This window comes from Ooceraea biroi, chromosome 1, assembly GCF_003672135.1.
Source record: "Ooceraea biroi isolate clonal line C1 chromosome 1, Obir_v5.4, whole genome shotgun sequence".
NCBI lineage: Eukaryota > Metazoa > Arthropoda > Insecta > Hymenoptera > Formicidae > Ooceraea > Ooceraea biroi.
In genome coordinates this window covers 16006638-16032821 of record NC_039506.1, presented here as the reverse complement: position 1 = coordinate 16032821, position 26184 = coordinate 16006638, and the positions used below count along the sequence as shown (strand labels likewise).

The window sequence follows — 26184 nt, the reverse complement described above, 5'->3', positions numbered from 1 at the left end:
GCGCACCGATCCGTGATGCGCCAGAGGTTTCGTCGTGCCTTTTCGGCGAGAGATGATCGAAGGAAGATCAAGAAGGAGGATCAAAGAAGCGCAACCGAACGCTGAAGAGAGCGAGCAAGAATAAGAACAACGTTTGAGATACAAGATAGATGGGCTGATAATAATCCGTTGAGCTAGAAATATTTTCTATTCACTATTGTTTTTCAGAGCAACGTGGTAGACCTAGGGATAGTGCGCACCTCTCGCCTTTTCTTAAATGGACGCTGGTTTGCCTTGTGACGTCAAAGGAAACGCCATCATCAGGCGGTTTCTCCCGCCAGGCAGGCAATTATCCTAGCCAAGTGTCTCTTGGGTTCAGGCACGTGTCGGGACGGGAGGTGCGAAATCGCGAGACCGGCCGACACCGTGCGCGCTCGCGTGAAAGAATTTTCGCGTCCTTCAGGGACGGCGACGGCGGCGACGGCGATTAGAACGGGGAGGAAACGCGCCACGCCGCCGCGAGATAATCGTCCGACGAAAATACGGATAGCGGTTCTCTAGTTCCTCGCTGAAAGCTGAGAGATGAGCTCGCGGACGTCCACCTCTCGCTGAAGTTAACGGGAAGTCGTCGGTAGTGTTAAAAGCATCAGTTAAATGCCCGTCGCGTTCTGTCGCGCGATGTACATCTCAGAAAAAGCGTTTCACTATGCTAGAATTCAAATAGTCTAGGTAAAAGTGTGTCGTTCAACAGCTGATCCATTTACCTCGATCAATGATTGATCAGTCTTATCGAATCATGGTGAATACATTTTTCCGCTTGTCTCTGCAAGATGAAATAATAAAAATTCTTATACATCAAATGTAATATAAAAGATATATTTCAAGCGTTATTTCACTGGGTACATACTTCGACCTATCGTGAATCATGAAGAATCGCTTAGTAAGGAGCACTTCTTGAAAATTAGCGCAGGGAAATATATAAGCCTAGAACAATCATTTTAATTTATTAAATTTATCCCCTAAACAACAACAAAAAATTACGAGAAGAATTAGATTCACCAGAGAATTCCGAAAGAAAAGCCGCCTCCTTACGATGCCTCGTGCTCCCATCATCACACCTGTCCGTCTTCCCGTGGGTGTCTCGTTACCCTTGAAAAAAAGATGTTCCCCCATAATCCCCCACGATTTGTCAGGCGGGGGCGAATCTCTGCGGACGAGGGCACGAGGGGCGCGCAAGTAGGTGGGTGGCCGAATAGGTGTGGAACATAGTCGCAGGTAAGACGCGCGTAAAGACCGCGACGCGATCGCGCGCGCGAGTGGGAGGGAAAAGGCAAGCGGCGGCTACGGCGGCAGCGGCGGCGGCGGCGGTTGCTGCGGCGCGGCGACGGCGCGGCGGGTTCAGTTCGCTCCTCGAGGTCGTTGAGGGGGGCATCGTCGTCGCAGGTGAAACGCTCTCGCAGGAGAACGGAGCTCAGTCGTGGCCGCGCGATCGCGCTAGACGATATTTACCTGCCTGCCTGCGCGCGGAGGTCCCGGCAGGAGCGTACGCATTGGCAGCCCCCCCGAGAGCGGGTCCCCGTCGGAAGTGGGCCCCCGCAGGCCCCGCACGCAAGCACGCACGCAGGCACGCAACACGGCGACACGCACGAGGTAGGAGAACACATCCGCGTGCTACTATCGGTCCTGCTCGCTCGACCGGATGAGACGCTCGTGTCACCGGACGCGGACTGGACGAAGACCCGCGCTCCGTAAACGGAAACGTCACGAAGAGACGAGTTTCCGCGCCGAGAGAACGACCAGGAAGCACCGTTGTTTTTTTTTCCTTCTCTCGCTATAGTTACGTAAATCGACCGTGGAACGTGACGATCACGCGGGTTTCCTCCAGCTGTGACCGGTGAACTTTGCGCGCGCAGTTCGGAAGAGCCGCCGGAAGAGTGGAGGACAGGAGGAACCAAGATCACTCCCGCGCGCGCGCGCGCGCGTGCGCGTAAGGATACGATAAAGATTCTTCATCAGGGAAAAAGCGAAAGAAAGAAGGAGAGAGAACGAGGGGAACTTTGAGCGACCGTTTCGGTGAATTCAACTCGCTCGCGAATTTCTTGGAGAGTTTTCAGTGGCGTTTCGCTTTTCACGCGCGAGCTCCGTGGGGCCCCGGCGGTGATCTCAACGCTGACAGCACCGAATCGAGGTCGCGCGAGCGAGAGTCTCCGACACGGTGCGTGGTTCGCGAGCTCGCCGAGAGGCGAATTCGACGAGGTCGTCGACTGTCTCGGCGTCTCTCTCCCGGGAGAGAAGACGCGCTCGTTAACTCCGTACGGGGAAGAGGCCAGGCCGCAGGGCAGCCCGGTAGCAATTTCGAGAGCGTGAGTAAGCGCGCGAGCGCGAGCGCGAGTACTCGCTCGTGCGCTCGCGTGCGCGCGCGCGCGTTGCTGCGCCGCGCGCCATAGGCGTTCCCTTGCGCTCGCTTGCTCGTAGAAAACTCGTTGACCTTCGCGCCTCCCGACGACGTTGTAAACGTACGAAAGCAAAGCGACGGGACGACGAGAGTCGACGACGTTGCACCAATTTTGGTGATCCGTCGCGAGAAAGTAACGTCACGTCAGAGGAAAGAGACGCCGCGAGTAAACAGGATGAGAGGGAGAGACAGCGAAACGCAATTTCCGCTCCTCTCGTCAAAGAAGTAGATGCATTCTACGATGTCTGTACCGTTTTAACGTGCTCCGCGTTAGCGTGCGTAAAATTTAAAATGCAAAATCGTGATAGGAAAAGTTCGCGTACGTAAATTTGGATGTTCAGTTTCATGGGGATGGAAGAACATCGTATGCACGTCTGATGCACCTTTCTCCTTTACTCTCGCGGGGGGTATCGCATACTGGCAAGTGTATCGACCTTTCGCGAGTTACTGTTGTAACGGGCTCGTGCGAGATATCAATTCCTTTGGTCAAGGTTTCGAGAGATCTAGGCGGCGCGTAGAGTTGGGATATCCCGTGAGGCCTCAATTTTAGACACGCGATATAATGAACGCTGAGTGATCACGATGCAGATAGTTTTGCCAAAGCGAAATTTGTATCAAGCGTGTACTTAATGTCAAGCAATTTATAGTACTTTGGCATTTTTCCGAATCCCTTAAGATGAACGGAAATCTGAATCCCGCTCGGCTCACGCGAGACAAACAAACGTCGATGATCCGCTACAATCTCAAGCTCACGAATAATAATTGTTGATCATTTGTCAAAACAATTTCTCTATCTTATAAGAAAATAGGAATTCTCTATAAAATATTCGCATAATTCCCATATCAGAGATACTCAAATTCGTGACTACATTTTGCCCAGATTTTGCTTCCAGAACGCAAGCGCGCGGATGAAGAGACCAGAATACACGTAAATCGCGCGTAAACGAGTGATTGACGGGCGTCACGCATGAGCAGTAATCCTGCTTCTAGGATTAACAAGCTAATAATCGATATCGCGGCATCAATATATAGTTTGCCCGAAAATTAGCAAATACATCGGCCCGATGTTATAATGCAACTGGCGGCGCGCATGCGCTCGATCAAACGCGATCGCGGCGAGAATCTTTTCGAAGAATCCTCGTTATATTCATCGATTTCCGGCCCCTCTATCCCGCCCCGCCTTCCGTTTAATTAGCGCCCTGTCCGGTCAAGGAACCGATCGGCGGATCGATAATCAAACATTTGCGCTTTCACATGCCGCGAGTCGACGCGCCGTTTGCGAAGCGGCTTGCCTCGCGGCTTGCGTACGCACGATACACTCGGCTGACGGATGAATCGAGCATCGATGTCGCTGACAAAAGCCGCGCCGATCCAAGCGGAATCGACGGCTCAGGCAAAAGGACGCGAAGATCGACACATTCGAAAGTCTCAAAGCGACGCATCGCATCACTCGGGTGAAAAGACCCCGTAATCATCGTCCTAGAGTCTCGACGCGGTGTCTGAATGCCGCGATGAAAGTTTTCAACGGTTTTACAATAACTTCTATGAGCCGCGCGAAGTGGCCGCTTCGCCGCTTTTCCTGCGGTATCTTCCTTCGGCTATGGCGTTACTTCGAACTTGCGCGAATCGCACAATGACCGTATCGACGAATTGCTATCGTTATCTTGCGCTCTTTGTGCGCAAAGTGGCAGATCTACGAGTAAATTCTCGCGTTCTGAGGATTCTTGCCGCCGAGATATCAGTAGAAAATATATAGTAGAGAACAGTAAGACAGTAAGAATAAAAATAAGAAAAAAATATATATATATATTTAATTTCAGTAATTAATTAAAAGAAGAGCGCTACGAGACGAGCGCGTGCCATCGCGACCGGAGTCCGCTAATACGCATCTAAGGATATTCTCACGGGCGCGTATCCATTTTCGAATTAGTCGCACGAGAAGATTTCGCTACGGCGACGTGAACGAGTAATCGAGAGCGATCCGATCCGGCGCCGGAAACCCCTGGTCGACTCTATACTCGCTCTATACGAAATTCCGGTTTCCCCGTCGCGCGATCGGATCCGTACACGCATGCTGTCTCGCTCGATTTACCGGCCGATTTACGGGGATGAGAGGAATTTACGTCAGTGACGCGAAATCGCGAATGCGTAAGTTAACACGTGACGGTCATTTTTATCGGTGGTAAAGGCGCCCCAAGCGTACAATCGCGTTGCCTTCTCTTCGAGCGAGAGACCATAGGGGAGGGGAAAAAGGGCTAATGCAACGGCTGCGTTTTTCGCTGTTTTACAATCGCCATGCACCGTTCCAGCCGAACGAGATCCTACTTTCGATTTCTTTTACATGGGATGCCCTTTTTTATGCACGAGTATCTCGGATCGGTCTGTATCGAGCTCATTCAGAGGAAAAATTCCAAGACATTGGCTCGCGCAATCTTCGGAATTGCAAAATGAAATCGCAGTTTTTGTTCAATTGTAAGATTCACCGTTTCACAAAATTTCAACTTGAGTCGCGTCAATCTAAAAATCATTTTGCAGTTCTTAAAACGCTCAGAAAGGTGTCTCCTCTTGACTCTTGCAGGCTGTTTGGAATTTAATAGTTCGGAAGTTGATGCCCTTTAATCATCGATTACCGCCGATACGTTTCGGGTTGGTGCGCATTGTTCTATAGGGACGTGGCCAGAAGCCCCGTATAAATTGCAGGGGGGCGAGCATGCGGCAGCCGCGTAGGCAGGGAGCCGACGTGCGGTTTCGCAGCTTCGGCTTTTCGGGCCGCAAAACGACGAAATTGCGCGCGGCGGCCAAGCCGATGCCGATGCCGGCGTGGTACACCGACGTGGCAGCGGTGGTACCGCCTCCTCGAAAACCGGTCCTGTGCTGCCGCAGCCGCTGCCCGCTGTCGATTTCGCCCTGGCGAACACGCGATCGCCATCTTGGATCCGGCGAGGATGACGTCACTGGTATACCCGGGGCACGGTCGCTTTATTCACTGCCGCTTACGCGTCTCGCATATAGGCGCGGATGTACGCCGGTTCTTCGCCGCGGAAAATCGCGCTGGAAAATCGGATAAATAACCGAGCGATGCCATGTTCGATTTCGCCAAATGATGAATATTTTTGGGACGGTAATATTGAGGAAATGGAATACATTTTTCTCGTTGTAATCGACGATTTTAGGATCGAAATATTTACAAGTCTCTCTCTTTCTTTATATAAGTATTTTACATGATTTGATACATATATTGGGTCATTAAGTATGAAACTTTACAAATAGAACATAAACTTTTGCATTTTTTGGCACATGGACATGATTTATTTTCAATCGAAGTATGCGCCCATGTTATCTACACACTTCTGCCATTTTAGTGGTAGTTGGTCTATGCCTCTACTATAGAAGCCAGGAGTACGGGAATCGATGAAGTCGCGGAAGGCTGTTTCGACTGCCTGTTGAGAATTGAACAATTTTCCCACCAACAAGTTGTCCAAATTCCGGAAGAAGTGATAGTCGGTAGGTGATAGATCTGGTGAATATGGTGGATGACGGAGAGTTTCCAATTCCAACTCCCGTAGCTTTGCCACGGTCAGTCGTGCAGTGTGCGGTCGAGCATTATCATGCAACAAGATTGGCATTGACCGATTGACCAATTTCGGTTGTTTAATAGCGAGTTGTTGCATCATTTCGTCCAGTTGCTTGCAATATACTTCAGCCGTTATCGATGTACCAGGTTTCATAAAGTTGTAGTAGATAACACCTGACCCGGACCACCAAACAGTCACCATAAGCTTCTTCTGTGTAATGTTCGGTTTCGCGTGATGTCTCGGTGGTTCATCAGCGTTCAACCACTGATGTGAGCGTTTACGATTGTCGTAGAGTATCCACTTTTCATCGCAGGTCACAATTCGATTAAAAAAAGATTCATTTTTGTGACGGGAAAGCAAAGAAAGGGAAGCCTCTAGACGTTGCGCCTGCTGCGCATCGGTCAATTCGTGCGGGACCCATTTGTCCAACTTCTTTATCTTACCGATTGCAGCTAAATGAACCAATATGGTGGGTATGGAAACATTGAATATCGATGCCAATTCACGTGTACTTCGAGATGGATCGGACTCTACTACGGCTCTCAAGTGATCATTATCCACCTTCGTCTTTGGTCTTCCACGTGGCTCATTAGCGAGGCTGAAATCTCCATCTCTGAATTTTTTGAACCAATTGCCCCGTTGCTTTAGTAGTTGAACCTTCACCAAATACAGCGTTGATATTACGAGCTGTCTCCGACACTGTGGTTCCACGGCGGAACTCATATTCATAAATCACACGAATTTTGGACTTTTCCATAGTTCTATAAAAAAGAATCCACCAATAAAACCAATGAAGATATTTGAACAAACAAATATGACATTTGAAGAGCGAACATACATCTATCACACTAACCTAACCTGATACTGACGTCTGGCGCCAAATTTGAGATAACAAATGTTAAAGATGGCGCTTTTACATTTGTAAAGTTTCATACTTAATGACCCAATATATATATATCAATTTTTATTTAATTTTATTTTTAATATACGATTTATAATCTTATATAATATCATAAATGAGTGAAAGATCGTCTTCGTATCATCATCATCATTTATGATCTTTTATATCATAAACGAGCGAAAGATCGTTTTCGCATTCATCATCATCATTCATCATTGCCGATCTAATGAATGCAGATTTATTGAGTCAGCGATTCATTAATGCAGATGTGTAAGATCTTGCGTAAGGTCGTGATGGTTTGCGACATTTCACGGATTTATTAATAACACGCGACGGCAAAGAGCCGTTGCATCTATTAACGAACGCGATGTTTATGCATATTTCTATTTCCTCACAAAATGTATTGCACAAGCTGAGCTAGTAATCACGATTAAGAAACTCTGCTTAACTGGACGGTTTCTTTCTTGCTCTCTCTTTTTATACGGCTAATAATTCCATAATAATAAACGGGCGGGGGAAATTGAGGAAGTCGGGATTACCGTTGATTCACGTTACAATCGCTCGATGAGCTTCACCGAACCGACAATCATTAGAAAATTCTTCTCCACTGTCCGCGAATTTTTTAACTTCGAAGTCAACAATCGACGTTGTAAATCGCGATTATCTCTTTAAAAATTCGCCGCAATAATCCACGTGGAACCTTCGAATGCTTGATGCGGGAATGAGGCACGATCGAGAATCGTCTTGAATTCTTTAAATATTTAAATCTTTTGTATGCTGCACGCGTTTCGCGTATCGAGATTAAGTAATGGTGTATTTCGCGCTGATTCACTTGTACGCGCGTGCACTTGAATAAATCTTATTCCGGAGGGGAAACACACGCGTGAGGTGCATCGATTATTCGACGGCAGGAGGGGAGCTGGAAGGGAGGGTTTATTTCGATGTTTCTGAGAGCGGACCGGCGATCGCGGACACAAACTCAATCGCGGATAATTTACCCCAACAAGGGTACAACCACGCTGCTGGGAGATCTGGAAGCTCGATAGGTGGATTCCCATGACGTATAATGTAGATGTTCGCGGGTAAAGTATCATATTTGCTATGGAATTATTAGGCACGGAGGCGCGTGCGACCGTTGCGATTCGCACGTAATAGCGACTTTCTGCGTGTAAGCGCCGTAAAAGATTTTAATGGCATACCATTAACATGAATTAAAGAAATTGCACGGAAAATGGCCACCAGCGTCACGCCCGTTCGCAGTAATAAACATTTTTCCCTTCGGCGCCGATCTTACATGAATCTCTGGTGTTTCGTAATTTTGCTATTCTCGGTTGACGTTTCCTTTGACTGTCGTGCGCGGTTCGATAGAGATCGCATGATTTCGCCATAGATTCGCATTGACCGCGTACTCGTTATTGTGTACGCTGTGTTGTAGAATTGAAATAATAATTCCGAGCGCCGATAAATCTAAGCAGCAATGATGAGACGAGCAATAATAATAATAAGAATAAACAATATTTTTATTATATTATTTTCGTTGTTGTCATATATTGTGCAATTACAGTATCTCAATTTGTTTTGAACAAGATTACCTTTTTTTTGGATAAAAATAATTTTAAGTTTACGGATTTAGCTTCCGGGATATGAATATTTTGACACTCGTGGCATTTATCATTTCTGCACCATTCATTAATCACTGCATCCTCCAATTACATCCCTTAGAAATAAACGAATAAAATTCATTATTAGTGAAAAATTGTAAGATCGATCAATGCTTGTCGCTATATCAGAGTATCAGACGTGTTCCGCAGCGAACGTTTCCAGTAAACCGGTAATATTCGTCGGGTTTTGTGCTCCACTTTCGTCTGAAATATGTTGGACACTCGAAAATGACTGTTACGTTAGATTTTCCGTTGGAAACCCGCTCGGTTTCTCGCGGCAATTCCGTCGCCCGGCGCGCGATCGGCGATCAGCGATCGCGTAAAAGTGCGCGCTGTTTTCTTTCCATGCTACCACGTTCCTGACGTAGCTCAGCGCCATTCACTTCGAGCTGGAGCACGCTTTCGCAATAGCAAATGTCCAAGCGCTATAATCCGCGGCCGTAGCGCGACGACGTAGTCCGCACAGCTGTCCCTGCACTCTGATATTTCGGATTTTTCTCCTACCTGATCCCGTTCGTGTATCCGCTTCTTTGGTGCCTTGCGCGCGCGACAAGCCGCGAGACAAGATCCCCGCTGATCCATTCGATCGTTGCACAATAATCCTCGGAGCGCGACTACAAGGATCGACAACGGCGATATCTCGGTCATGTGACAATTTCACAATTTTACGATCGTCCTCTTTTTATTTATTTTTATAATAAAATTAGAAAAATATAATGAAATAATGAAATTCATATTTTTATAATGAATAATAAAAATTAATTTTTTATAATAAGTAACGGATTTTCTCAACGACGATGTTTCATTGATGATTTTTGTCGATTCCACTTGTGTACACGATAGATAGGTTGCTTCGCTAATCGAAGCGCTCGATTCCCAACTCGCGTCATTTTGAATCGAGCTTCTTGCAAAAATTGAGTAAAATTTATATAAATTTCTGATCGTTCCGAGGCAATAACGCATCTGCAGAGAGATATTTCGCGATCGCGTGATGTATGCTGGAACGTTTCCCAATTTAAAACTGTCTTGTCTTCCAGCCTCTCGTATTTAAAATGCGGGATTAAACAGCAGCGAGAATTTATCGTCAATCTGTCGCGTTAAGTCCGGTATACGAGCGCGCGCTGATCCCTTCGTGAGCAAAGAGGATTCAGCTGGGGAGAACCACCGTCGGCATAATAATTTCTCGTTTCAAGAGTCGCGATCGTCCCTCCCCGATATTCTAGCCGAATAATCATTCAAGAAAGAGAAGGACAAAAAAGGATTCAAACTCCGAAAGCTCTCGCGTTGCGCGCTATATGGCGACTAATCAAGCAGGATCCGCGCGCAACGTAATCCACGTTTTTTCTCCCCTTTCGAGCCCCTAATCCGCCGGTTTATATCTTATCCTGCTCATATGTACGTCCATCGATACGCAACGCGACACGCACGCACGCACGGCGCGGCGGCGCGCAGCAAGGGCACACGCCCGCGTAGTCGCGCGCGCGGTGGCCAGTGAAAGTCGCGGCTTTTGCGCAACGAGATCGCCGTTGTCTCCTTCGGATACTGGCACGACTTTAAAGGCTCGATCGCGTCGAGACATTCGGCGTGACTAGGCGTTCACGTCATACCTCTGCCTGCCTGCGAGCGCGACGCGGAGGAAGCGCGAGCATCTCGCACGATCAGTCATATAAATGCTCGTAATTAAAAAGAGAAGCAATTTTTGCGAAATGGATCAACGTTATGTTTTTTTTTGTTGCGTTGTTTTCTAAATGGAACGCGAATTCGCTATTTGATCATAAAAATGAGAATAATATTCAATAAAAATAAAAAAAGTCGATTTTCCTCCTGAAAAAGTTAAAAAATCATAAAGTCGATTTCCATGCGCGTCTGTGTACGAATAGAATGCGTTTTGCCTAGAGATATCGTTGGTATCATTCATTTATCTATTTTTATATCTATTCTCATTCTATTCTCCACGTTTTGAGCACGGACCGGCCACGACGTGGCGAGCGTAAGATTTATGGACTGCCGAGCGACTTACGAAATGCGAACAGACATTTACCGAGTGTTAGTGACCACCTAATCACCGCGACAACCATCTGTTATTTTAATTTCGTGTATTTCCTGCTGTTATCGACAGATGACGTCATTAAATCCCGACGTTTCCGCCTGAAATACATCAGCGTTTCCATAAAACAAAAAAAGAAGAGAAAAAAAGAGAAAAAAAAAAACAGAAAAATCGCGACAACACCCAGGCGAAATGACAGATTCATTTCCCAGCTCTCGTTCCACCGTTTTGTCTCCACGAAATCATCGTCTCGCACAGTTGCCATCTTGTCCACCGTAATATATAGGCCTTCCATCCTCGCGTCTCAGAAGCGATCCTCGCGAGCAGGAATATAATAAATCTGTCATCCTCCCCCCCTCCTCTCATTTCTAAGCGCTTCCGTATTTCTTAGTGGTACAATGTAACCGCGACGAGGCGATGGAACGAGCGAGAAGGCGAGCGAGCGGCACGCACGCTTCTCGTGACCATTCCGTGCGGAATTCTCGCCGGCGGTGGTACTTTTATGTAACGCAGTTCCGCGGAAAAGTATAAGTCACCCCGCTGCGCGGCGACATCCGTGAGTAATCACGTCGTCGACGTGTTTACAAGCATCCGAGAAAAGTTTTGTCATCGTTTCCAGATCCAGACACGGCGAGCCGCACGATGATGCGTAAATCTTTAATTGTTCGGCCGGCACCTCTCTTGGGAATTATCTCAAGGGGACAAAGTGACGCGCGAGCGATGATTAATGCACATGCGTAATTTATAATATTGCACCTCGCCGCAAATTGTCTTCTCGGTGTCCCGCGCGGCTCGCGTGAGGATTGTCGATTGTTGATTGTTCATAAGTTTGCCACCCTCCCTTTTTATCACAATGCATAGTAATAAATACCGAGTTACTGCGCTCGCGTGTCTTTAATTGCAGATTCACCATTGAAAAAGTTCCGAGAGTCACTCCTTGCGACATTGGTGAATGTGCGGTATACTCTTTCCGCGCTGTTCCGAAACGCAGTGGCTCCGAAACTCTATCGCCGACTTCGTGCGTCGGTTCTCCGAGAAAGTTCCTCCGTACCTACACACATATATGCATTTATAGAGAAAGTAGTCCTAGCAGATAAAATATTCACGGGGAATATTTATCAAGCGAGAGCTCCGCGTCACGCGTATTTTTATCGCCGTCGCGTTGCTGAGATTTATTTCCCGGGTGGAACTTCCGCGTCTGCGGATTCTGTAAAATGTACAACGATTTATGTACAATAATTCATCAAACTGCAGGTCTCTCCATCGATAAACGCAATAATTTATTATGCACAATTTAATGTCGCGTGTAATAATTCTTTCAATAACGAGACCCTTCTCCTCGATACTCAAATAATACATAAATAATATCCGTTGTTTGCAAGATGCGGGATCTTTTAAGATATTCGCGATTGCCGCGGGGCGTCTTGTACAAAGTCCTCTTCACATTCCTCCGTGTAGGTGGCGCGACGCGAGGCCGGCGTTGGCGGTCTTGTATCGCGTGGGACATCTCGCCATGATCTGACCATCATCGAGGGCCTCTCTCGCTGATGATCCTCCCTGCATCCTCCGCGGTGTACGAAACACGTACGTGCAGCTTACACGCGACTTACACGATGTTGAGCGACTGGTATGGCCGTGCAGTCACGCCAAGTCGTAATCGGCACGATAATCACGTGCCAGCGCCCAAAAGAATGTCAATGTGCGTGGCTCCGGCTTCTGTTCTCGAAGAAAATTGATCACGCAGTCGTGTTAACGAAAGCATGTGTATGTACGCGTGCACACCGTGTATGTACGCGTCCGTTTCTCTCTTTCTCTGTCTGTTTGCCTGTCTGTCTCTCTGTGTGACAGGAAGCGGCCAAGGTTGGGTGGCGCATCGTCGTACTGTGTCATGGAATCGATTACATCAAGTGTGTATCCTCGGAGAGAAGTGTGCCAAGCCTCGGCGTTGCACAGAGCCGCGTTAAATCCGCAAAGTCGTGACTTTGAAAGCATATAATTCCTCTCGCGGGATTACGCGTTTAAAAAGAAAAAAACAACGGAAAAATCTTTGAACGCTAATAGAGCGGAGGAAAGAAGACACAGAAGTAAAAGAAGAAGAAGGAGAAATAAAATTCGATCCGATTGGAGTTCTTGCGGGCATCTCTCCATAAATCTTTCGGTACCTTTTTAATCTCGCGCTCCATCTCTGCCTCTGTCGAGTCTTCGTCGTGGTCTTCGTGCTCGTCCTTTTACGTTTGGCTATCGCGGAGTGCATTCTCGGGCGCAATTACAGAGTGCAGCCTAATGAAACTCTCGGGGCCATAAAGAACATGCACACGTACACACGGCACGCATGCACGGTGTGCGCTCGCGCGCCCGCGTTAGATACCGCAGAAATGCAATAATGATAAGGTGTTAACTATGTATTTCTGGTAATAACACGTCTCGCCGAAAGAAAAAGCTACTTCTCTAATTACTCCGGAGTGAGGAAGCCACTAAAGCACGCAACGTAATGATCCGGTTCGACGATCCCGTGCGATCTCGGCCCGATCCCCGTCAAAAGTGCGGCCACGCCGCCGCTAACGTTTGCCGACCCCGCGGCTCGTGCTAGCTCACCCATAAAGTAACAGTTCAAGCTGTATTACCGGCGAAATACCGATACCGAAGTCGAGTTGGCGAGGAGATTGCCAGCGGAACAAAGGGCAGACTCCGCTGCGAGGTTCCGCGACGAGAACGACCGCACTCGCACTCGCGCTGGTACCACGTGGTCTCGCGAGTTCGCGACTCATCGCGTCGATCATCGGCCGATCATCGATCGCGGCGCGACTCCGACACGCGCGTTTCACGCTCCGCTGAGACAACTTTCACCGTGAGTGATCCCTCACTTTGATATTTCAGGACAGCGCGCCATGCGACAACCCTAAGGGACGGAGAGGACGAAGACCGAAACGGGATCAGAGCGAGAGCAGCGTGAGCGGCTAAACCAAGCGAAGGTACGTGCAGGTTTCTCGAGATCTTGTTCTTGAGCTCTCTTGATCTCCCATTGAGAAGCGACTCTTCCTCGAGTCACCTCAGTGGTCGGTCGTTAATTTTTCTCTCTTGTTCCACGGTTTCGCATTTTCGATTGCGCAATCTCCGCACGTAATAAAATGATCGCACGTAACTCGGAGGAATTTTTCGAAAATCAGTCGTGCACTTCTTGGGTAATAACTATCGGAGCGATTAAGATCGGTGGGGATAGTTTTACTTTCTAGGAGGCAATAACGTACGCGGTCTCAAACGTGAGTTCCGTCGAAAGCGAGGTTCTCCGGTAAAAGCGGAACGAGCAGCGACTTTCAGCTGACGCTTAATTTAGGGTCGTTGCGCGATATTTGACAGCGAGAGTTCTCGTGTCAGCTAATTTATTCGCATCACCAGTCATTACCGACTCGCAGGAACGGCTTCCGCCATTCATCGCGCACTTCCGGTCACCGTTGAGTAATATCGGGCAGCCGCGGAAGATCGCAGAGACTAGTCGCGATTAATCCGATCTGCGGTAACTTACCGCGCGTCATTACCATCATTACATATCCAGATAATTAAATAAACAAAGAAAATTAATGAAATAAGTAACAACAAAACTAATTCAACCGACACAGAAAACCGCGAAAGTCTCCCGCGGAAGCTGCAGTTGGACGCTCGTCATCGCCGTGATCATCGGGTTCGGAAGCGCGTTTCGCGCGGAATCCGCACGCTTCAGGCCGAGATGAACAACGACACGACGCGCGGCCGGTCAGTACAACCGGGTATTTTGTTAGCGTGCACCACCGCGAGCGCGTATTACCGCGGTGCGGCCTAACGGTGCAGGCCGGTCCGGCGCGAGTGCATCGAAGCGTGCCCGAGAACTCTCCTTCGTTCGCGGTCCTGCATCACGGTTTGCTGCAGTCATCGTGGGACGCGTGACCGAGGCCCTCGAAGACGAGCGAGCGGGGACGGCGCGCGGCTCCCCGCGCGATTTCTCGCGCGTTCGCCACGCTGGTTTCCGCGCGGGCGCGCGCGTGTAACGACGACGCGACGGCCGCGCAACAATGATCGATCCACCGGCGAATCCTACCGGCTTCTGCCTCGGGAGCTAATGGAATCAGATTGATTCAGTCGCGCGGAGACGTAACTCATTCAGCGACGCGGGCGCGCTTCACGTCGCGAAAGGTAAGCCTCGAAAAATCTCGAAGAGAGTCTTTGATGCTTAAAAACTGTTCTCAGCAAAGAATAATCTTCAATCTTAACAAAAATAAAATATTTGAAGTAAAGTGATTTAACGCTGAATAGATGCGATGATTAAATTAAGTTGGAGAGATTTCGCGAGATTTCGTTTCTGCATTTTGGGGTTGCGTAATTAACATCATACCGCGGCGCGCGGTTACGGTAAGAGCGAGGCTGATGGAGTCGTTATCGTGCCGGATCGGGGCGGTTTTGCGTTAAGCACGCCGACGGATAACGCTGCACCGGGGAGCCTTTTTTTACGGGGGTTTTTTACCGGACACGGTAGCCGCCGCGGCCCGGGAAAGCCGAGATTGCGCCAGCGGAAGGCCGGATATCAATCGCATCCTTTTTTAATGGTCCCGCCGCTGCGCGAATAATGGCCGCGCACACCATAGGTATCTCCGGGCATCTCCCGGTGAGACGCGGGGCCCGCGGTGAGGGGGAAGAGTGACGGTCGGGCACGATAGAATCGCAATAAAGATCCGAGACGCGTTGCGCTGGAACGTAAGCAAAGTTGCTGTTGCAGAAAGGGCATGACTCAACTTTTCTACGAAAATAAGTTCCATCGCGGGAACTGTACCGTTAGGGCAGCCTCGGCGATCCGCGCGGGAAGGTCTCGAGTCGTGCGGCTCTCGAGGTTAAGGCGCTTGTTTCACGCAGCTGTATTTCTAATCGTATATACCTCCCTATATAAGCTCTTTTTAGATATATTAGGTTGTAAAAGTTCGTTATTTAATTTTTTTTTCAATGAAATAGACGAGAATTTCGGGAGGACAGAATTATACCGCAAAGATGGCGAATGGAGGAACAAAATGACGCATATGTAGTTGAAATGTATATTTAAACATATATGTAATAATTTTGTCTCGGAATTTCACTAAAACAAATGTTACAGACGTTTGTTACAATCTAATATAATACCTATTTATTTTCTGTGTCCTCATGTATATTTATGATACATACCTATAATTTTCTTTTTCTGTTTTTTCATTTGAGAAATACATTATAATGAACGGCTGTGCAAAACTATCTGTTGCTCTCGAAAAATTTCTCTCGCGATATGTACGTTCCTTTTTTCTTTGATATTATGATTTCACATTTTCTTTATATACATCGTATAGAAATTGAGAAATAAAAATCGCATAATTTTGCCCTCCTCGTCCTCGAAATCCGATATCGACAAGTTTGTATCTGTAAATGATAGAAAAGCGAGTAAAGTTGCGAAAGATGAATTAGCGAAATTGAGCAAAGCCGTCGCCCCACGGGAGACACCCTGGGAGACGGCGATACCCTCGCGCGGACGTTCTTATCCCGCATCTGTCATTCCGCCTTTTACTGCGAAAGGTACGACGATAAAGAACACGCGTTTCTGCTTTCATCCTTACGCGCCTGCACTCGCAGGGTTTCCCACCATCAGCAGCGGAATTAATGACATTATCGAAACCTCGGTAATGGGGCTGTTATTTTCAATTTCGCGATACCGTCAAAGACAAACGTTCGATGGAGAGAGAGGGGGGGGAGGGGGAACGAGAATAATTAAGGATCATAAAATTATTTTCGTAATAGGCGTCTTAAAGTATCGCGCGAGTGGCTCGTTTCTCAGCGGCCACGGGAGGCTGGGAAGTGTAATATTACCGAAGGGACGATAATATGATTTAGCACGCGGCCTACGGTGCCGCGTTAGGGGCGCATTTTTATTTCAATTTAACTCGCATCGCGCGGAGGAGGAAGCACGTGCGCGCAAGCGCGATATGTTAATGCGGCTGTAAGACGATACACGGATATCGCGCGGATGCACGCGCGGATGGTATCGTCTCTCGCGGTGCATCGTCAATTAAATCGTATTTCCTCCGTTAACTGTTTCTTTTGCGCGTGCATCAATTAAATAATTAAGTAACCGACGCGCGCGATTCGCGGCGCGCAGCAGCGGATTCGCGACGGAGAAAGGAAACGCAGGAAGCAGGAAACGCTACAATTGCCATGAGATTCTCTTGCGATTTCACGCGCGTTACTTTCCGCGTTCTCGCGATTGAGGCCTCGCGTCGAAGCCCTCTCTCTCTCTCTCTTTCTTTCTTCTTGTGCGAAGCTATAAAGTTTAATTAATGAGGCTTAACAAACTAGCCCCGCAAAGACTCGCCGTCCGCGATGTCCTGGAAAGACTCGCACTTATTAGTGCAACACGTCATCTTCATTTTATTAGAAGATAAAGCGCCATTAATAGAAAAAGTGACAAATCTGCGCGAGATGGCCCGTATATCCTCTGTTATTCTTGCGTATAATTTATAATCTCGTCGAGTATCTCGAAGCGTTTGGCTAATCCTGATGTGGTTTATATATAGCGCGCATCACGCGCAGTTAACCCACTAATATAACCATTTCTATCCGCCGCGATATTTGCCGCTAATAAATGGCCCGTCCCACCCGCCATTGCGGTAGATCATTCTTGAATTATGCACTCATCGCGCGCCCAATTTAGGCTCACAGAGCGGAGTCTTTTACGGCGCGTTGGAGCACCGACACTAAACTGCTCTATTCGATTCTATTTTTAGCGACTGATAACCACTCCGATATAGTCAAATCGTTCTTTTGCATATTCATAGTAGGATAATTTCAAATAAACACGTACCGTTTTGCTTTGTCAATGCTACACAATAATCTCTTTTATTTCCGAATCGTACAAATATCAAAATTATCCTCTTCCTTCAAGCTTATGAGATCGCTAAAATTCTCTCTTTCCGTTAGGGATCGCAAATCCATCTCGAGTGGACTGTCGCCGCGAGAAGAGCGGATATTCTTAACAATTATTTGTTAATATTCTTGATGTGAGCACGCGCTGACCGCCCGCAAGACGATACGATTCGCGAACCATCCACGGGCGGCTTCTTACGCGCTACTAAGCAGCAGCGAGCAATGAACGGCGAACAATGTGCGGCGTGCACGCGCGCGCGCGAGCTGGTTTTAAACGAACGGTAATGCGCGTCGCGCGGAATTCCGCAAATCGACGACAGTGACGACGAAGACGAGCGAATGATTCACGCGCATGAATTATCCTCGTCTAGTATTTACGACGACGACGATGAGGACGATGAAGCGGATGAGGAGCGCGCACGAAAGAGACCGGCGCGGCGCGCATTTTTGATGCGCGTGCAGTAATGCCTATAATTTGTGCGTTTGCTTAGTGCAATTACTGGCGGCGGACGTAACAGTATCTCGCGGTAAACAGCTCGCGGGACTCGCGGTCTGCGCAGATACAATCGTTTCGTATATCATTACTCTCGCGATATGTCATCTTCGTTTTCATAATTCATAAGGGACAGGATTCTTCTCTGTCTTCCTGCCTTCCGCTTCTCTCTCTCGCGCGCGCGCGCGACTTGCGCAAAGCGTTATTGCGCGCATTACCGCTCGGCAATTACGCGTCCCATAAGTCGCGGGACGTTTAACTTTATCGGCTGGTAGCGGAATCTCGATGCGATCGCATCGATGCGCCGAACATCGGGGATTAGACCGCATTTATCCGCTTTATGTGTGTGTGTGTGTGTGTGTGTGTGTGTGTGTGCGCGCGCATACATGTATATCGGAAGGAAACGTCACGGGAACGGATAACGGCTTTCTCTGCTCCAGTTGAGTACGAGAGAATTGCCGCTTAATCCAAGAGGAGCCGCGATTGCGAGCCGTTGTATAGAGTGTACAGAGTGCGACAAAAATGATCCTTTTTTCCTCAAATGTCCCTCGACGAACGCTGAATCCACTGTTGCTCAATAAATTATCAATTCTTTATACACGATTGTTTTAGACGCAGGGAAATTTTGAGAATTAAAAATACGCGAAAGCAGCGAGGGATTTAAGACGGTTATTTTTTGCTACCGCTACATTTCAATATAAAAAAAATGAAAAGATGGTGAAGGACTCTCTTTGCCTTTGCAGAAACGAAAGAAAAATATTACTGCCACATATATCTCTTTCACTTATCATGCGTCACACATACGTAATGCTGATAACAAACATGATAATTTAAGCGAAGAATATCTCCCAATAAATCGTTTTAAACGTCAAGTGCTCGTAATAAATCGATGTTATTTCCTATTTTGCGAATAGTTTTTCTGACTCGGAGAAAGTGCGGGATTTCTGATACACCGTGTACAGAGAATGTGATGACGAGCGATCGTGCTACGTATATACACGTGGACCCGTGTGAATCGAGAGATGCGTACAAACAATGACGTAGCTGAAATGTACAAAGGAAAACTGACTGGCGTTTGAGAAGTCGCTCGTGGGAATGTGGACAGTCAGGTCGCTTCCTCGTACCTCGTGGATGATTCCTGGGGAGGACAATGATTCCGATCTTTATATAATGTTACGCATATTGCACATGCGACGTATCGCATTCGCTATTAAAGTTCATTACTGTGCCAGTTAGAATAATTGCGACTGCAAAATGCGTGTCACGTATCACGATATCTCTCTCGATCCATAATAATTCATATAAACGCCACGATTATAAAAGTATTATAAAACCGTGATCGTTAATCCTCGGCCAAAGTGTACAAAGGTACAAAGATCACCGGAGCATGGCTTCTAGATAGTTTATTATCGGAAAATGCATCGCGATGTCACACTCGCGTCGCGATATATCTCTGCGACCTCGCCATGCGCTTCAATGTCCTCTAACTAGAAATATTTCACGGCAAAAGAACAAAAGCGTGAGTCATTAATCTGGTGCTTGCTTTTTCCGCAGACGTAACGCGGTCCTTTGTTAAACGGACGTATTAATTACACTCCCGCTATCCCCCTATTATTTCCTGGGGACGCTGTCGTCCAATCCGTTTTATGACATTTTCTTCGTCGGTTCTACCAGTTTTTTTGAAAGATCGCTCTTGTCATGTCGCAGATGCTGCCGAAACTGATGGTCCTGCTCTGGGCGGCAATTCCGATTGCGCTGACCCAGAGCAATTATGCGTCGCAAGGCAACAGCATCGAGTATCAGCCGGGACTGCCGCCGAGCACGGTCCTCGACGGCAAGGTCACCAAGCTGGACGATATCTCGCCGATCATATTCCTGAATCGCACGAAGGCATACCTGAACTGCGGCCAGGGTAGCATGGAGGTCGAGCTCAAGTTCGAGGAGCCATTCTATGGGGTGGCTTATGCCGACTTTGATCGCAACAGCGCCTGCATATTTAAGGGACGCGGCGCGACTACTGCCAAACTGGAGCTACCTCTGAAGGGTACGTCTCTCAAAATAAATGTTTCATGGTCATACGTCGCCTATTTTCCGTGAAATTCTCGGAACTAAGTTATTGTTTAAGTCAGGATATAGGAGAGTGAGTTGTAAATATGTAATAATGTTTCAATAAGTTGTGTTTCATTTGTGAAATAAAAAAGTAAGTTGCAAACGCGTGATGGTAGTTCAGTTATTGTAAATTCGCCGCGTTTGAAGCAGTGTTAAGAAAATAAGTAATTTTATTTAGGTGAAATAAGTGACGTCCGTTGGTTGAGGATATTCAATTACGTAATTGAATACTTTGATAATATTTGGCAAATTTATGTAATTTAAATACAATTACTATACATGGCCGCAACTATTCACAGTTGCATGTGGGAAGTATTTTCATTTCAATTGGATTTAGCCCTTACCTTCTCGGGGTCATCTATATTTCAGGATGCGGAACGAAGCAGGATCCCTTGCGCGTGTTCACCAATAATGTGGTGGTCCGCTTTCATCCCGGATTAGAAATGGACGGGGACGAGGTCATCACTATAGTCTGCAGATATCCTCCACCTGTAGCGTCGGCACCACCACCGCTGCCCGCCAGCATGTAAGAAGAGTCTTCTGTAAAATTTTTACCGCGAATAATATTATCAGCCACGGCGGATGAGCAACTGATTTAAGCTCTTCTTCATACATTGTTGAAATAACGGAAGTCTTTTCCTCAAAGAGAGCCATCGACTACCCTCGCTAGATTGTTCTGAATGATGCTGAAATGGTCATTACGCCGTCATTACATGCAATCAAATTTAATACGCAACGCAGGTCATTAACGGTTAAGGAAACGAACGAAACAAGAGATACGTGCGTTTCCGGCATTTAAAGCTGCGAAACATCCGCGAAGGAAGGACGCCGAGCATCGCCACGGTTGCCGGCAAGGACCGCGCAATATCGCGTCATACGAATCGCGAATAAAGAAGCAACGCTCCATATTCAGTACGTGCGTGCCGTGACGACATGCCTTTGTTTCCCGCACAGTCCAGTTACATTTGTAGATACTGAGCTCCAAGATGCTATGCACCGCACCGCTAATGCGATGATGATGGCGAAGCGGCGCGAGTAGCCGCCGCGCGCCGACTCGCTTGCTACTTGCCGTTTATCCTCTTTCCGTCCTCTCTTCGTCTCTCACCTCTCTTCCATGAGAGAGAGAGAGAGAGAAGAGAAGAAAGAGAGAGACCGCAAAATCATGTATCGCTTCAACTGATCCGAGATTTCCGCCAGCAGATCGGCCACGTTGGCGCCCGTGCCGGTGACCGAGCCGCCGCTCAAGGGCTTCCAGATCCTGATGATCATCTGTGCGATCCTGTTCCTGTCGCTGCTGCTGTTGGGTCTCGGCTGCTCCTACATGTGCCTAAAGCGCCGGAACGTCCGCGTGGTACATCGCCACCCGTTCGAGAGCGCCACCGGCTCGGAAATAACGAAACTGTCCGGCTCCTCCCTCAGCCACATCACCATGTTCGAGGGCCTGAAGATACCGCGCGCGCACGCCCTTCTACACGCGACCGCCGTGTCCACTTCCGGCAGCGAGGCGAACCTGGTGATCGATCATTCGGACACACTGCCGAGCGATTATCCGAGCGAGAGCCACTCCGAGGTGAGGCCCGATAATTGTCTAAGAAGACGGATGATTGCGCAGATGGGAGAAGATGAAAGGAGAACGCCGCGCGCGTTAATCCCATTAGCGCTGGGCTATGTATAGAAGCCCGGGCGTATTTTTGTCGCGAATCTTAATTCGTAGTCTAGAAATCATGAAAATCCACATGCGTGTAACAGCTTTATTGCAAAGTAATTAACAGACTTTGTTTTTTTTTTGGAAATATAGGCATATTAATTTATCTTTTAATGTGAAAAGATTAACGGACGTTCCTCAAGCATCGTTCCAGTTGGAAACATGCCAAGTGGAGAAAGATTGCATAGCCGAACAGTATCAAGCACGCTTCATCCTTCACAGGTGGACGAGGAGCGCTCGCTGCCCGTGTCTTCTGCCGGGTCCTACGACAACAAGGCGTTTGTGGATCACCACGAAGTCCAGCGCCAGGAGATACGCACTTCCAGCTCCCTGTACTCCGAGACTGTCGCCGCCGAGGTGGATACTTCGTCGATGATGGCCGTGAACGCATCGAGGGTCATGGTGCCGCGACATCCGGTGGCTGTGCCGATCGAGCCTAAATTCGACGTGCAGATGCGCGTGAAGAGGGCACCGCCACCTCCACCGAGCCCGCTGCCTTCCGAGTCCGATGTGGCGAGCATCGCCCTCGAGCGTAACTTGACGACCATCCTGGAGAGAGAGGAGACCAGCCGCTCTATGGAGAGCATGCCCTACCGCATGACGACCTTCTCATATGTGCCCGAGCTTCATGGACCTCCCGGCGGCGCGTCCTCCACTTCTACCATCTCGCGGCAGCAGACACCTCCGGTGTATTCTAGGATCCTCCGCAAGCAAGCTGAAAGAGAGACCACTGTAATACAGGAGAAGCTGCCGACGTCGCCAACTGATCAGCTGCCGCCACCGTTGCAGCATCATGAGATCCGCCGGCCGCGCTCCCTTACTTCTCTAAACACTGAGCTGACCGAGACCCGCTCGTTGACCGAGGTGACGGACGCGTCCCACGCCAAGTATCGCGTGGCGAGCATTTTGGCACCCACGCCGCCGCCCCCGCCACCCATCGCGCCTACTACGGCCACCACTGCGACCCACACCGCTGTTCAGCACCGGGAACACCGTCTGCTGCGCGAGGAGATGACAGAGCCGCTGGTCGAGCCGCAGGTGGTCGCACCACGCCGCCCGGAGATCACGACCCACGAGGTGGACGACGTGTTCCTGCGCACCGTCACCGAGAAGAAGACGATCGAGGACATCGAGCGGCACAGCCGGCAGGTGACCGAATACCGGGCGCGGGCGCAACAGCCTCCGGATCTCAAATGGGACGTGACTATCAGGAACTACCCGACTGAGGGCCTACCGCCGCCGCCACCCGAGTGGGAAAACTTCTCGGACGTGAGCTCTTCTTCGAACCTGACCATCACGAACGAACCGACGAGCCGAGACGACGAACCGGATGTGAACATTGAGCCGACCTACACCACTCGCGCCGAGATTCCATGCAGGCCGCTGCCCGCCTCGCGACGCTCCCTCGACGACGCCGACGCCGACTGGTACACCAGATTGGCACGCGTGCTGGAGCCGCGCTACGCCACCGAGCTGACCGACGAGGAGCGCGCCAAGTGGCGCGAGATCATCACGACGGAGAGCACCCTGCGTACGTTGCTGACCGAGGCTGTGGTCAAGGAGGACTACGAGCTGATACGGAAAGACGCGAGGTACGTGAACTTGTTCCCGCCGGCCAAATGGGACGTGATCATCCGGATTCTGAGCCCGCCGTCCGCGCACACCGGTTCCACCTCGTCGTCCAGCCACGGCAAGAACCACGGACCGCGCTACAAGCGGTCCAAGTCCTCAGAGTGGGACACAAGGTCCAGGCGATCCTCCCTGCCGACCCTGTACGAGTATGAGAGCGACGGCGGTAGCTCGGCACGCACCCTGGGCACCCAGAGCCACCACCTGCAGACGTCGCAGTCCGCCACGACCATGACCGGCGGACAGAGCGTGGTTGGACGTCGCCGATTGGGAGGTTCCATTCGTTCACGAGGAGGTGCCGGGGCCGGCAGCGAAGCCGATCTGAGGTCGATGTCGGAGATAACGGTGCGCGACTTTGCCAGGATGGATCGGGATGACCTGACCAGCTTGAGCTCCTACGAGGGCGCGGACTCCCTGGTCAGATCGCTCAGCCAGCCCAGCTTGGCCAGATCGGGCTCGGAATTCACCGAGCACTGGGGAGTGCCAGCCGGCATCATGGATCTGCCGCCGTGGGCGACCACGGAGGACGGGGCCAGCTCCGTGGAGACGACACCAAGAGCGATTCGACGAGGTGACAGATTGGATGTTCTTGCCAGCTTCGACGAGCGCAGACGGGGTCCGTCCATCACGCGGTCCAGTCGTTACACTGAACGGGAGCTGAGCGTACGCGTGACGGAGAGCCAGCGGGCCTCGGACTGGTTCGACAACAATTCCGAGCCGGAGATGCAGATCTGAACGGTTACGAAATAGACGACGATATTCTCGATCTTTACCTCGAATTGTCTACGTACGGAGGCGATGTTCCTCGATCTCGACGAGGGTCCAAGTAGGGATTGTTAGGGACAAACTGTAGGCAATACCATAACCATTTATACCGAGATGGAATTAATCGTTTGATGTTATGAAATTTTTACTTTTAATTCCTTGAGCGATGAATGAATAAATATGTTGCCGGATCTGTGATCCAAATTAGTTACAACTTCAGTTTAAGAGAAATGTTTAGTGTTTAAAGTGGAGGGAATATTTTTTACTTCGATAGATAAATATCTATGTTCTTTACCAGTTCGAAGAATTGAAGTTAAAGTATTACTTTTGTTATATCCTGAAGCGCTACTTTTTATATAGAGAATAATCGTAATTCTAAATATTATTTGCGTCCAAGCTATGAAAATTTCATTGCTCAGAGAGTTAAAGGAGACCACGGAGCAGAAGAAGCTGAGGGATCAATAAAGCTCTCACTTCGTTCGCAACGTTCGCGATTTCGCAACGTTCTCTGTCTCGCGACACGATTTGTACGAGCTTGTCGCTCACATTTTTCTTATGGACCGATGTTCGGCGTCCACGAATGACGCTCGTGAGTCACCGCTCGTAGATTCCGCGCATTCGTTTTGCCCTCGAACGAGACTCCTTACACGATCGATCGATCGATATCTTGCCAAGAGCGCCGCGGCGACAGACAAAATAACATGCTGCGGCGGTCGGTGTAAAATTCAGTTATATTTTCAGCGGCCAGAGTCCGCCGTTTCTTCTGTCCGTTTCTTACGTCAGTTATATCACTGCCCTACTTCCTCCCTCCACGGCCCTCCATGGCCGTTCACTGCCGATTTCGTCCTCTCGCGCTCGACAGCTCGAGGACGCTCGACCGCTAAATCGCACACGCGAATTCAGACTCGCCCTAATTTCGGAGCTCGCCTCCGCGTCGCACCGATATCAAGATCCCCATCATTATATGGTATCCCAAGTGAAATTTGGGGAATTCAGTCGCCACCCTCTTCACACGCCACTCGTAGCGCGAGACGCGGATCGTGCGAGTTATCCAGTCTCGGACCTGGCACGAGTGGGTTTGCAGATTCTGGCGGGGGCGGGGTATCATTACGCGAGATTCATCGCGTAATATGCGGAAAGCGAACTGAATCGACGCCGTTAAAGCCCGCTCCGGTAATTTTCGCGGTAGCAGCTCCTCGATTATTCGTCGCGCCACTTTTACGGCTCGCATAGTTCCATAAATCGCGCAAAATATCGGCAGAAATTGGAAGATATCGCAAACAGATCGCACACCAAGACGAATGTAATATCGGGATACATACACTGAGAAAAATTTCCATCGGATAAACCGATTAAATAGTGTATCCGATTGTTATTACTCTTGTTTTCCGATTAAATGATGGATATGTCCGATTACCTTCATCAGATATGTCCGATCATTTTCTTTGTCTTTCATACAATTTAATCGAATTTGTTACTATTTAATTGGATTATCCGATTAGATAGGCCATGATATTTTTCTCAGTGTAACGCGCTCTCGCTTGCTGCGAGCGAGCGAGAGAGAAAGAGAGAGAGCTGCTCGCGGGCTTTAACGGGTCGATCAGACTAATCCACGGGGATTCACGCGAACAGGAAAAGGAAGAGAGAAATCGCAGGATGGCGATCGCGACCGATAGATCGCAATAGGTCTCACCCCGTCTCCCGGGGGCGAGATCGCACAGGGGACCACACACGTAGCGCGCGAACTAAAACACCCGTTGGCGGTACCAATCACTGCGATAGTAGTCTACTTAAGTAGGTAAACGAAACAAACGGTGCTGGGTTATACGCTTCAAACGATAGCTAGGATTTTCTCTCTTTCTCTCTCTCCTTCTCCTTTTCTTTCTCTTTATCTATCTTTTAGTCTTTTTCTCTCTTGAGGAACATTTGCCTAATCCCCTCCGCTCCAACCCTCTT

The 26184-nt window shown here is 48.9% G+C and overlaps 2 protein-coding genes and 1 long non-coding RNA gene across 3 annotated transcripts in view; 1 reads left to right on the top strand and 2 right to left on the bottom strand.

Moving 5' to 3' along the window:
• The first annotated feature begins 1424 nt into the window (after positions 1-1424).
• On the top strand, positions 1425-25572 carry LOC105274902. The gene is made up of 6 exons (XM_011331379.3): positions 1425-1629; positions 13496-13590; positions 19728-20064; positions 20499-20655; positions 21330-21699; positions 22057-25572. The coding sequence occupies exons 3-6, from the start codon at positions 19728-19730 to the stop codon at positions 24196-24198; spliced, it is 3006 nt and encodes a 1001-aa protein (XP_011329681.1). The 5' UTR covers positions 1425-1629; positions 13496-13590; the 3' UTR covers positions 24199-25572.
• LOC113562030 (histone-lysine N-methyltransferase SETMAR-like) lies at positions 6292-6630 on the bottom strand (the record flags this gene model as incomplete). The annotated part of the gene is made up of 1 exon (XM_026969990.1): positions 6292-6630. A coding segment is annotated over one exon (339 nt), but the record flags the coding sequence as incomplete, so codon positions are not given.
• The window catches only part of LOC109610697, a 68076-nt gene continuing 64357 nt past the window's right edge, over positions 22466-26184 (bottom strand). The window contains exon 3 of the long non-coding RNA XR_002192976.2: positions 22466-22549. This is a non-coding gene — a long non-coding RNA (uncharacterized LOC109610697). The remainder of the gene's footprint in view (positions 22550-26184) is intronic.

Coding starts and splice junctions, on each gene's coding strand:
- LOC105274902 (XM_011331379.3), top strand. CDS start 19,728: ATGCTGCCGAAACTGATGGTCCTGCTCTGGGCGGCAATTCCGATTGCG. Junction 20,065..20,498: donor ACTGGAGCTACCTCTGAAGG/GTACGTCTCTCA, acceptor TCTATATTTCAG/GATGCGGAACGAAGCAGGAT. Junction 20,656..21,329: donor CCACCGCTGCCCGCCAGCAT/GTAAGAAGAGTC, acceptor TTCCGCCAGCAG/ATCGGCCACGTTGGCGCCCG.